The 13141-nt window shown below is 38.2% G+C and overlaps 1 protein-coding gene across 6 annotated transcripts in view; it reads left to right on the top strand.

Moving 5' to 3' along the window:
- MAST2 (microtubule associated serine/threonine kinase 2) overlaps positions 1-13141 on the top strand; it is a 383088-nt gene that overhangs the window by 310442 nt on the left and 59505 nt on the right. For all 6 annotated transcript variants that reach the window (XM_056844043.1, XM_056844042.1, XM_056844041.1 and 3 more), the window contains 4 exons: positions 2230-2308; positions 3786-3940; positions 8205-8280; positions 10669-10878. In XM_056844043.1, the coding sequence (XP_056700021.1) occupies positions 2230-2308; positions 3786-3940; positions 8205-8280; positions 10669-10878 (520 nt within the window). The remainder of the gene's footprint in view (positions 1-2229; positions 2309-3785; positions 3941-8204; positions 8281-10668; positions 10879-13141) is intronic.

Raw genomic sequence — 13141 nt, 5'->3', positions numbered from 1 at the left:
GTGTTGGTTATCTCTAAACTCAGGGTGTTGTATCCAGTTTGAGTGACCACTCTATTTTGAGGATAATGGTAATCCGGAGATGACTAAGAGGACAGGAAAAAAAACACATTGCAACTCCTTAATAACTACTTTTAATGTATAGCTTCCATGTGAAAGCCACTTGAAACTTTCTTCTTCATGGTCGCTTCTGTGTTCTTCATTTGTTATATATATTGGCCCCTGTGAATAGCTGATCACCACATTACCATGTTGGGGTGGGGGGCACTGGACCAATCTATGTTGTAAGCTGTGGTCCTGAATCAGCTTGCTATAAAAAGCAGCTACCATGCAGAAGCAGACTTAACTGGCCCCCATGTGACAAATCTGTTGTGAGAAGTAGCCCCTAAAGTTAAAAAATCCTGTTGTGGCATTTAGTTGTCAAATGAACTGCCATTCAAAATGCCATCAGTTCTGAAAACATCCTCAAGATCTGAGTTCTCTTTGAAATGTACAAATGTTTAGCAATATAGCTTCAAATATTTTTATATGTATACTTTGTAGAAAATTGGCCTATATTTTTTCATTTTGCCGATATTAATTTTATTGGAAAGCTGTAATAGGGCAGTTAACTGGCAATTTAATGTGCAGTAGGCTTGCCATGTTAGGGTAGTATACAATCAGCATACCAGTGGCATCTGAAGATCCTTATATTAAAATCTGCCTACATGGGGTTTTAACTACAGCATGCATTTTATAACTGCAGCTTAAATATTTGTGTTCTTGTGCATGAAGCATGAAGGTTGTGTTTATCAAATACTGATGGGGTTTCCCCCCCTAAAACTAAGGGATAGGTTGGGCTAGAAATGTAAGGTGTCTTTCTGAATCTAATAAATGGAATAGGACTGACCCTTACCCTGTTACACCTGTTTTTCTTTTGTGATATCAAATACAATGAAAATAATGGTTCTCTCAATGGTCTTGCAAAAGATTAACTATATACTGGGTTGCTGACATTATCTTCTTTTAAGAGCAATACTTCAGCCTGTCAGTTCTTGCTCAAATAGGATTCATAACATTGTCATCATAGGCAAGCAAAATGTCAGAAATTTCCAAAAGTCAGTTGCATACAATGCCAAACCACTAATACCTCTGCATATTTAATGTAGTGCAGTTTTGCTAATGATAATTTAAGATATTGGGCATTATTTTATTCCTCAAAGGCTGCATGCATAATTATCTGCCATAATTTGGGTTCAGACACTTTGACCTGGCTTACCTGTTAAAGTTGAGTTGAGTATAAAAGTCTGGAAAACTATTTTTGTCTACAAACCAGCTACAATATGGTGTGGCAAGAAGCTCGTGTTGACATTGCAGATTGGGTCATGCAGTCTGCACAACTCATGCTGATCTTATAGTTACTGTTGTCTGCAGTGCAGATAGGCAGGGTCTAGTATGAACTGAAGGCCCAAATGCAAATACTTGATGTGCATATGACCTACAAAGCTTTTGTTCAAATAAACCCTAACTGTATTTTCTCTTTAATTTACATTAAGTAGAATTTCATAACCTCACATTGCAAAACAGTTGGGGGTAAAGTCTCTTTAAAATGTGCCTATTTTGTTAAGCTAATTTGGTGGGCTTTTTGAGGTAGAATATGCTAGGTATCCTGTGAAATACATATTTGTGAGAATTTAACATATTAATGGTTGATAACTACTTTGTCTGCTAAAATGTGGCAGACAGTAAGTCTTTGTTCAGTAAATCATAGAAGAAACAAATGTCAAATAATTGGAATCTCATGGCCAGTTCCATTACCAAGAGCTAGTTGAAATGTTTACAGCAGGCTTCTTAGTCAATGAAATGTTTTGCGAATTTAAGAATTCTAGCAAGAGTTTGTGCCATACCTGGTAATATCAATTCATCTGACTATGACTGGATCTGGCTGGCATTACAAGAGATTGCTAAAATTTGTCCAAGAAAATAAAATGCATATAGAATATAGAAGCTATAAATAATGTTTCATGTTTATTTTAAAGTGTGTTGAGGCTTGCAGGCCAGATTCTTAACTCCATAATCCCTACTACTGACTCATAGTCAGTCAAAAGCCATTGGGGGTAGATTGGAAGGGAATGTCTGAAGTAAGCACAGTAGCATTCATAAATTGCTGCATACCATTGTCCCAAAGTGGAATAAATCAGCTACGTCACCCATGATTTTAGTCTAATTAATATTGTTCACATCTTTCTCTAGGACAGATGGCCGTCGTTGGTCCCTGGCTTCCCTTCCTTCATCTGGATATGGAACAAACACTCCTAGTTCAACTGTTTCAGTAAGTTTTCTCCATTATTAGAAAACTAGCTTTCATTCTTTTTCATTCCATTAGTTAATGGACTCTGCATTGTTTTAAATATCTATATAACTAATAGCCATGATTGGTCTCCTGTGCAAAACAATTTTAAAAACTTTTAAAAACAACTGGGGGGTTAAAAAGAGGGGGTTTCAAAAGAGAACAACAATGTTTGTGAACTCCTCCTTCTCCAGATATCATAGACTCCCTCTCCTTCAATATCCAATCCAAAAGGACAGCACATGTTGGGAGAGCCAGAAGAGTAATGAAAGTGGCAGGCATGAGAAGGAAAGAAAGCAGAGTAGAACTGTTTTAAAGTGTGTGGGGGGGCGGGGGGAAGCAAGAAATGGGTACAAATAGAACTGAAGGTGTGTGGGGGGCAGAAGCAGAGGACAATAGTGGAAGAGGGAGGAGGACTGGCGGCAGCAGTTGAGGGAGCAGGGCCAAGAGTGGGAAGAGCTAGAGCTGGTCAGAGTGGGGGAGAGCAGACACAGCACAGGGGCTGGGGCCCTGCAGGGGAAAATGGATTACCCCCCCTTTACAAGTCTTTGTGGGTCCCCCTCCTGTTTTATTACTGATTTTTGTCTACCTTCACTAGCATATATATAACCTGTCAGTGCGATGATTGTTATTTTTGTTGCTGTTTTCTTCCTGTAATATAAAACACCTTCATAGTCATTCTTTTAATTATTTGTTTAGAATATTAATAAAAGGAGCCAATTGTGTTTTCGTTAATCTTGTAAAGCTCCTTCACCCATTTGTGAATGTTGCTTAATTTGTGATTTGTCCTTATTGAACAGTGTCATTTGACTTGATGTTGGGTGATATGAAAATTGTGATGGGTTATTAAAAATTATAAATAAGAGTAAGATTTCTCTGATAGTATTTACAGGGATACTTTTTCTTATGATAATTATGCCACTGATGCAACAACAACAATCTGGGGACATCTTACTTATTTTCTTTTGTTTCATTGTATGACAAAATTGACTATTATGTAGCAGAGTGTGATAATTTAGAATGAACTCCTCCCATGCACACACTTTTCCACATTTCATATATAGTTCCTTCTTGTTCCATTCAAGCATAGAAATGTTGTTCCATTCAATCTTTTACAGCAGGAAAGTCCAGCTAGTAGCATAAGAAGAGTGCTAGTAAAATTGTTAAAGCCTTTCTCCTTCAAAAGTTCCTCATCTTGCATATCAGATTTAAACTAAAACTAAACTAAACACACATTTAGAATGCTCAGTAAAAAGCAAAATGGTTAAAGGCTTTATCTCTCCAAAGTTCCTCATCTTGCATATCAGATCTTATTTCTTTCAGTAGATGAATTAATCAAGAAAAGTTAGAAACGCTAAGCATTTTTCTTTCATCATGAAGTTAAAAAAAAGTTGTGTGTGGAATTGTGAACCACGTGGCTCACATGTTTGAACTTGTTTTGTATATATTTTGTTCTTAGTCATCATGCTCATCTCAGGAGAAGCTACATCAATTGCCCTTTCAGCCAACACCAGATGAACTTCATTTCCTGACAAAGCATTTCAGCACAGAGAGCATCACTGATGAGGAGGGGCGGCAGTCTCCAGCCATGCGCCCCCGATCTCGCAGCCTCAGGTGAGCTTTGCACTTTAATTGCTTATTGTCATATACTCACAAGAAAATTGCCCAGGCCTGTTTCTGCGATTAGTTGCTGCAGCGCAATAACTGAAGTAGCATTGTGTGAAGTGAGTGTAGCACAGCTATACAGTTCTTCCCTGTTAGAATCTTGAAACTTCTCCAGCACCCATACTGTGGCTTTTCAGTAGTAGAGCATGGATTGCAAACTTGAGAACGCAATGTAAAACTTTCCTCATCCCTCAAAAACCCTCGCTTTTTACTGAGCATTCTAAATGTGCTTTTAGTTTTAATCTAATTTTGTTGCAGTCATTGGCCTACCCTCAGTGAATGGTTTTTAAGTCTTCTGGGAAACTGTGAAAAGTCATGCAAGCTCCTGAGCCGTGGGGAACAAAAGCTATAGAATCCCAGGAATTGTGTGACAGAGCTCTTGAAAGCTTCTCAAATGCAAGTAAATTGTGCACTTACACCTGTGCAATGTCTTTGTATTTTAGGGAAGTTCTTTTTTGTTAGGCTCATGTATATATGGCTGATAGCCATGTGTGGACCTATCTCCAGATATCTAAATTTACAAATTGGGCCCACAATGACATAAAGGAGATTTTCCTCCAAACTTGGGGGACCCCCCCCCAAGTTTGCAGAAAAATCTGAAACATATAAAAGTACATTGTGCATAATCTCATTTTGCATTACAAACATTCAGAATTTATAGAAATTACACTGTGCTCTTACCTGCACCCAGGTCTTCCCCTCACCCATTTAGTTTAAAAGTGAGGATAAGGTATTAATCTACTACCTCCCAAGTGAACAAAGGATGATAGTAGCACCAGCAGCTGAAGGAGCTGGGGAAGAGAGGAGAGTTCGTAGAGTGCTGAAGTTGGTTGTGAGAGGCATGTGTTGAAAATGCTGCTCAGTCATGTAACTCAGTGAGCAGAAAGCTGCTATAGCATTAATTAGAAAGGAGTTTTAGCACAGAGTAGGCTGCAGTCTACAGCAAGGGACACCCGGGATAGTGCCCCATGGGAACTATAGTACCTGCTTGACACCTTTCTTGGCCCCACTAAGTGTTTTTTAAAAATGGACGGGGGCAGGTAGGGCTTTCTTAAGCAGGGCTTCCGATTGGCCATTGGAGATCTGATTGGCCGTGCAGATTCAAAAAACAAAACAGAACATTGCTTCAGTAGCAGCTGGCACTGCAGCACAATGTTCTTCACTGCATGACTGAAAGTAAGCTGTGCATATGCAAGAAAATGGTTTTAAAACAATATGTTCGCTTTAAAAGGTATCCTCTTAAACAAAGCTTTTGCCTGAAATGTTGAAAAGTTACTATTAGAGTTATGCATTAGCTCACTACCTGACATTTTGTGATTGGCTCCTCCTCCTATGGTAGGTTGTGCCTACCACCCTGTGGCAGAATTCCACAGGAGCCCACAGGCTCAAAAAAGGTTGGGGATCTCTCATTAACAAGTCCTCTTGTGGTATGGTCTCCTAAAGTAAATTCTGCCTAAGTCTTAGAAGCAGCTGCATTTCATCATGGATGCAGTAGCTCAAAGCTTTAATCCAATATTTGTGACCCAGTCCTAAACCTACAATGGCTGTGTTGAAACATTTATGATAAAGTGCACCAGTAGCTGTATGCCAAGTATAACATTACAGGCATACTCTTGCTAATACTTAGGATCAGAGTGTTACTGGTGTTGAGAACTAGTGATTGAAGTTATAATCACAGTTATACTTTTGATTTTTGCCTAATTTTAAGCATGAGTGGTGCTTGGCTCTTTGAGATAAAATCATTCAATGATCTGGCTGTGAGACTTGTGTTTTGACTGTCACTTACTAAAATATCCATCTTTTTATCCTGATGCCAAAATGTTTAAGATATAGTTTTATTTCCAGAGAAAATTGAATTTTAGAAATCGGCTGTGTCAGTGTCATGAAAAATTATGGGACAGCATTGTGGGTCTGACCTGCCTTCTCCCAATAAATACAACTGACAAGCTGAAAAACAAAAATATATTAGGAAACAGTCTAGTCTAATTTTACCTGCTGCATTTCCCAAAGGAATCTTTTGAGTAGGATTAAATCTTTTATCATATAGTATCAAAAGTAAATAAACAAATCTGCATTGCAGCTGACAAAAAATTAAATTCATGTAGTGGGCTATGTGGTCTTTTCAGCTCCAGGAACTTAATTTCACAGAGATAATTTTTTCCTTAATAATAGTTGACTGGCGGCAAATAAACATTCTCTACTGATGCGTCTCAGAAAGTTATTAAGGACATGTGCTTGCATTCTTATATACAGATAGCTAGTGTTTTCTTCTGTCTGAGCCTTACAGGAAAGGGCCCTGTTTGTTGTTTTATTTGCATATTTGGCACACTGCTTCTGTGGCTATCATTTGGTAACAGTCTGCGGGTAGGCTATGAGATCTAGGTAACAGACAAGTACCACTCCATTGAAATATTTAGACAGTTTTCTCCTGTGAAAATTCTACACACAGCTTAAAATAATTTAACACAAAGTGCTTAGCTAGTGAAACCACTAAGTGTGATCCTTCCTCCTGAAATGAAACATTTTACGCTTCATCTTTGATTTTGTTTTATACATGAAGTATATTTGTCAATAAATTATTATTTAAGTTTGGTTCATAATGGGGAAAGCAACATAGTACATTAAACATATTAAAAAGTCTTTGGACGGAAATATAGCTCAAATTTGCTGCAGTTATTCAAGCATGTATGATTTCTATCTGCATTACCTCACCCTGTCTTTAGGGCTACTTAACCGTAGAACGAGTCATAGCATTACACACCAGATTCTCTGATAAAACTAGAAGAAACCATACAGTTTGTATTCTAAAGCTGTAACATCAGTTAAGATTTAAGTTGTATGCCCCCAAGCAATCATGTTATTCCTAAAGATCTTTACTAAGGGATTTAACAGAATGTTGTTCTTTATGTGCAAATTGTGGTTTTGACCTGTGTTCCAGGATTTATATCTACTAATGTCATACTTACTGGTTTCCTTCACCTTTGGTCTTCCCTGTAGACTCCTGTCTCCTACCATTTTGGAGATGTTGAATGTAACCAATAAGAAAGTTTAATCACACTAGGCAAAATATGTCATTGGTAACTTATTTCCCCTCCCCCCAACTGTTAAGCAGCAAGGAGGTTCTGTGGAAAATCTGTGCTTCAAAGCAGTTTTGTATTAAGTGTATGCGATATTGAGTGTATGTACATGACAGCCACTTTATACAAGTGGCTGCTTTCTTTATAAGTCTAGATTACAACTTGCAAGTGTTGGTTGTCTCAGTTCATCACAAATAGGAATGACATGTAGGAAGGTAGTCAGATGACTTGTTGACCATTATATATGGTCCAGTCCAAGCTAGGAAAAAAAGAGCCTAGCCATACACAGCTTGTTTTGATTAATTGGCTTCAATATGTGCATGCACAAAAAGCAAGGTTTTTAAATTTCTTTCTAAAAGATGTCTTTTAAAAAAATGTCTTTCTAAAAAATACCCAAGGCAGATTGCAGGGGCATTCATGCCAAGTTCTTTCCAGCAGGTATAAATGGAGTCCTTACTGCTGGTTTCTGATATATCGTGCAAGACCCCAACCACTTTCCAATTGCAGGTTCATCAGATCTCACTAGCAGGCTGTGCAGAGTCTCAGGAGTAAGGACACAAAGTTCATTCCACCAGGCACCATGCCCAAGACAGCTCAAATTAAGTTACTGCATGTTCCATGTATTCTGGCACCTAACCATTTGACAACTGTTGAACACTTGACAGTGCGATATGATTGAGCAAATGTCACTGCTGTTCGGTTGTTCTTAATCGGTCCTTTCATCTCAGCTGAAACCCAGTTAGTGTCCACCCTTTCCCCTAGCTGGTTCCAGTGAAGTTTGTGTGTGTGGTTGCATGTATCTGCATGCAACCACACATCAGTTGCATATTTGTTTACATACACATGATAGAGAGAAAACTGCTAATAACAATGTATACATAAATTGGTATTTTCTTTTAAAAGCATGTAGCTATTATTGGAATCTACAGTGACACTGAACTCTGTGAACAACAAGTTTGCATAAGTTATCAAAGAAAAAATGATAAACCTGGGAGCATGGAGGATATGCCACAACCACTTGGGCATTTATACACATATAAAAGTGTAAATATATTAATATAGTTGCTATGGTAATTGATTATGCATCCGTCTTGCTGTTGTTTGCACTATATTTGAATTTTTAAACTTTATTTCAGTCCTGGCCGTTCTCCTGTGTCCTTCGATAGTGAAATAGTAATGATGAACCATGTATACAAAGAAAGATTTCCAAAGGTAAGAGCCAGTATTGTGGAACACTAAAAATGCAAGACATGGTTTCTCTGTAATCCAAATATTCTGTGGCTTGGTTCAAACATCACATGAAATATTGGTTTAATTAACTGTGGTTAAGTTGATTGAACGAAGACCACCCCATTAAATATGGTTAGGGTATGTCAAACCAGGATCTGAAAATATGGTTTGAAGTTGGTTTATTAATCACAGGTAATTAAACTATGGTGTTGTATGATGTACAAATATAGACATCCTGGTTTATTCCCTCATGCTCCTTTGCGTGCTTCGCAGCAACAAAGGTGCTAGGCCAAAGTTGCTTACAATTGAAACCTATCTTCTGTTTCTCCACCTCTCACTAGCAGTCTCCCCAACCCCACCCTGGGCTTCTAGTCTGCCTGGCAACAGCCAACTATTCACTTGTAATTTGCCTTGGAACTGTCTTGGTCTCTCCTTCTGTCTCTGTCATCTTAAAGGACCAGGATGCCAATGCAGTCCTTTCATACAACAGTTCCTTGGCTTGTTCATTTTCACACAGAGAATGACTGGAATTTTGTAAAGCAGGCTGGAGGGACTGCAAACAGCTCCACCACATATCTCCACCCCTATAAAGATCGTCATTACTCTGTTGCCTGTAGGGTGGAATAAGGTGCCAGTAGCGAGATGATATTCTGGTGGGGATGATTGTTGGGCCCTTAGGTGGGTGGGTTTGTGTGAGCAGGAGGATGGCTTCCATGGATTAATGTGAAGAAAGGGTTAATGATAAAAAAACCTTCCTTTGTCAGTGACTGAGGAAGGACACAGATCTGAGGCTGCTTGCCATTTGTTCAGGATCCCCAGCGTCAGTGCTAATAATCAATGGTAAGGGAGTTGTTCAATGGTGATGGTTTGTTCTTAACTGAGTACAGCAGTCCTAGTTAAGACGCCAGCTAGGTCTTTGTAGAGGAACACTGGGGAAGTAGTGAAGGCAAAAAAAAAACAAAAAAACAACAACACCCTTCTTAGGACAAACCTGGAAGCCAAATTAACCATAGGTAAAAGAAACCACAGTTTCATGTTGAATGAGCCTATATCTGTCATTACAGTTCTGTATGCTTCAGTTTCCTAAATAAGAGTCTGGTAATCTAAAATGGAAATTAACCTACAGAGAATGAACACTAGTAATACAGCCATCTCTGTTTCTCTGAGTTTTAAAATCAATATTGTTAAATTTCTGCTGATTATACTTAAAATATTGTAGTGTTCCATAAAAATCGAGAAACTATTTATGTTTGAAGCTTGATTTTTATTGTCTCTATTGTTATCTTTGGTTTTAAAGGTGAATGCATAGAAAGCCAATATCTTGATCAGTATATGATAGGATTCGAAGTCATTACATTGAATATGTTTTCCTGTATCATTTTAAGCTATTGTTTCCTTGAGCTGAGCTGGTTCTTACTATTATATCATTGAGTTAGTGAATGTGAGAAAGCTTTCGTAGGTAATCATTGGTATGTGTTCATAGGCTTACCTAGTTGACACACATCCATCATGCAGCCTTCCAAATTTTCATTTGCCTTCATAGGGCCAAACTGCATGTTATATGATAGACCTTTGATTGGCAGCACAATCCTAAACAGTTTATACCCTTCTATTGAAGTCAGTGGGATTAGAAGAGTATAACTCAGTTTAGGATTTTACTGTGAATATCTCCCCATTTTATTCTTTATTGGGGGTCAAATTTAACTGACACAGTGGTGCCAGTCTCATTTAGAATGCACAAAAAGATTTAAATTTAATAAGAATGTTCTGTGTGTAAAAACCTCAGGATGAAATTCTACCTCTAACAGCCAAGCTACACCATATGTGGGAGATTTGTAAAAGGATTACAAATTTGAAGTTAAAAAGTTTACTTTAAAGCAGAGGTGAGAGACTGTTAATTTGATTAAACAGTGGTGTTTGTGGTTTTAACCTTTCCCACATGCTCTTTTTCCTAATCAAAATCCCCTCCCATCAAAGCTTCTCTTATCCCAACAAAGATTTAGTCTGAAATAATGGTGAATGGGAAAGCACCACTGTACTTATCAAATTCAGTACCTGTCAAAGCTGCTTAAAGTACAGATTTTATCATCAGGAGATCCAATTACAAATCTCCTACATTAGGTCCTTGGGTGCAGGATTTCATCCTGTGGTGGTTATGCCTAGCATGTTCAAGTTAAGATTAAATTTATTTCTGTGTATTCTAAGACAGTTTACTTTTTCACCTGCAAATTCTAGTATCACTCAAGTTCATGACGTTTCCTTCAAACATGCAGGCATTTTGGCAATGAAGAATGAAGGCCATGAGTTTACATTCGTATGTATATGTCTTGATAGCAAAATGCCATTAACTATTGTTTTGACACTTCTTAGGCCACAGCCCAGATGGAGGAACGGCTGGCTGAGTTTATTGCGTCTAATGCACCAGAGAATGTGCTGCAACTAGCAGATGGGGTCCTAAGCTTTATTCATCATCAAGTTATTGAGTTGGCCAGAGACTGTCTGGATAAATCACGTGAAGGACTTATTACTTCTCGGTACTTTTATGAGCTGCAGGAAAACCTTGAAAAACTCTTACAGGATGTAAGTACTTTAGCAGTGGATAATAACTTTTGCCTTGGTGTTTATATAGCATGGTATAATGTGTCAAACGAGAAACTAGATAGCCTGGGATATCCAGGCGAGAGCATCAAACAGTATGGAAATCCAGTATAATTCTCTGGATTGGAAGAGAGTAGAAGGTGATCCAGTTAGGTATGTCTTGTCAAATGGAAGTATTCACAAGACAGTCCCCATATAATCCATGCCACAGCGCGCTGAGTAAACAAGATGCATCACACAGGTGCAAGCAGAGCAGAGAGCTCCAGTTAAATCAAGCAAGAAAGCCAATCCACATCTAACTGAGCAAGAAAATATTTCTTCACCCCAAATAATGGGGTGATTATTTCTACTCTGTGCAGAACCAGTAAACTGGGATGTAAGTTTACCTGATGCTCCATCTTTAGTTGTGCAATGGACCAGATAGTATGGGGGAGGAGGGTGGCTGCACAAGGAAGAAATCCAGAGTTTTATGGCCCCAGCGCGCTCTCTCCATTCAGTTCTGAGGTTCTACATTAGAGTAATAATAGAAACTGTCAAAGCCAAAGGAGGATTCAGACTGAACTCCAATATGTGCCTGTTCTTCCCATTTTTAAATGCCTCAGGCTAAAGAAGAGCTTCCTTGTCTTTGCTTATTATCTTCGGAAACCATTTGCTATTCATAGAAATTGTCTGCTGTCTGTAAAACCAACCAGACACATCTCCTTTATGTCCTTTCCTGCCCTATGCCTTCTTTCTGCTACAGAGGTTATGTGTTGCATTTGGGAATGCAGCTACCATTTCTTTACTTTTCCTCATACTACAACAGTATTCTTATTAATCAAAAGAGATAAAAGTTTTGACCTGTATCAAGATGGCTTATTGCCCTTAGGTGATGGAGGTTGTATCTAAAGCTAGGATGAGGGGCCCATGGCACAGTAGAAGAGCACTTGATGCAATTCAGTTCCTAGCATTTCAAGTTGTAGATCTTAGCAAGAAAGACCCATCTATGCTGATGAGCTGTTCAGCCAGAGCTGACAATAACGACCTTGAGGATCCAGTGGTCTAGCATAAAGGGAGCTCTGTATATTCATCATCTTGAAATGTAAAAGGCAAAATACTTTATTCTAAAAAGTTTTTAGTACCTGATCAGTCTGTCTCGACTTGGAATGTTGTGTAAATACACACAGATTGTTAGTGTATGTCAGACAGGATTCTTTCTCCCATCTTCTGTTTCAGCATGTGTAACAAGGTGTACAGGTTGAATGGGGGAGCTCATGATATTTAATTGTTTTTCTAAAGTGGCATCATCTCATCACCTCCCTAAAAGCCAGTCACAAAGATTAGGTAGTGGGAGTGAAGGTAATAGGGGATAGCTGCTAATGTACTGAAAAGGACAGGACGAAGAAAATTAATATAGTAAGATATTGATGAAGGAAAGCAAAAATGCTTCTCTTTTCCCTGCTCTTTCTTCTTTGCTCTAAAGAAAAAAAACACATGTCCTCCAATTTTTTCTTTAATTTCCCTTCTTTGTAGCTCGTCTTGAATTATGTCTGGAAACATCCCAGATTCCTTATAACAAAGGGTTTGTATCAATTAGGATTCATTCTAGAAACATTTGCAGTTTTATTTATAACCAAAGGAGTATAAAAGGAATCAGTAATTTAGGCCTGTAGAATATAAATATCATCTAACTGCAATTAAGCAGTCTTAATTTCCATTGATTTCAGTGGGAGAGTTAAAATATTCAGAAAATCCCACCTATTGATTTCAGTGGTAGCTGGGATGTAAAAGCACTTAACTGGCCTTGTATCCTGTGTTTCTAGAAACCTCTGAACAGTGTGAGAGGTAGCTTCAATTATTACTACTAACTATTTATTTTTATTAGATTTTATTAGATTTATACCCTGCCCTTACCTGGCCAGAATTATACACAAGAAAAAACCTATGCTGATAATTCAAAAGAATGAAAAAAATTGGTAAATTGGCACGTAGGCTAGTAGTAAATCACCATTTCCCCCCCAATTTTTTTTCATTCTTTCCTGGCCAGAGCCAGGCTGAGGGCGGCTTGCAATGCTTCAGTACAACAACATAAAATCACATACAGGATAAATTTATAAAACCATTAAAATCCTAGAAAAAACCTGACTAAAACAGATGGCGCCCTAAGTTTCTCCCTGAATATGGATTAGAAACCAACATTATACAATATTATCATAAGGGGGGGATCAACAAACCCTAATAAGCAGTGATACTGGTGAGAATAAAA

This window comes from Euleptes europaea, chromosome 2 (genome assembly GCF_029931775.1).
Source record: "Euleptes europaea isolate rEulEur1 chromosome 2, rEulEur1.hap1, whole genome shotgun sequence".
Classification (NCBI taxonomy): domain Eukaryota; kingdom Metazoa; phylum Chordata; class Lepidosauria; order Squamata; family Sphaerodactylidae; genus Euleptes; species Euleptes europaea.
The sequence above is the reverse complement of the archived record's forward strand: the minus strand, read 5'-3'. Positions and strand labels throughout refer to the sequence as shown.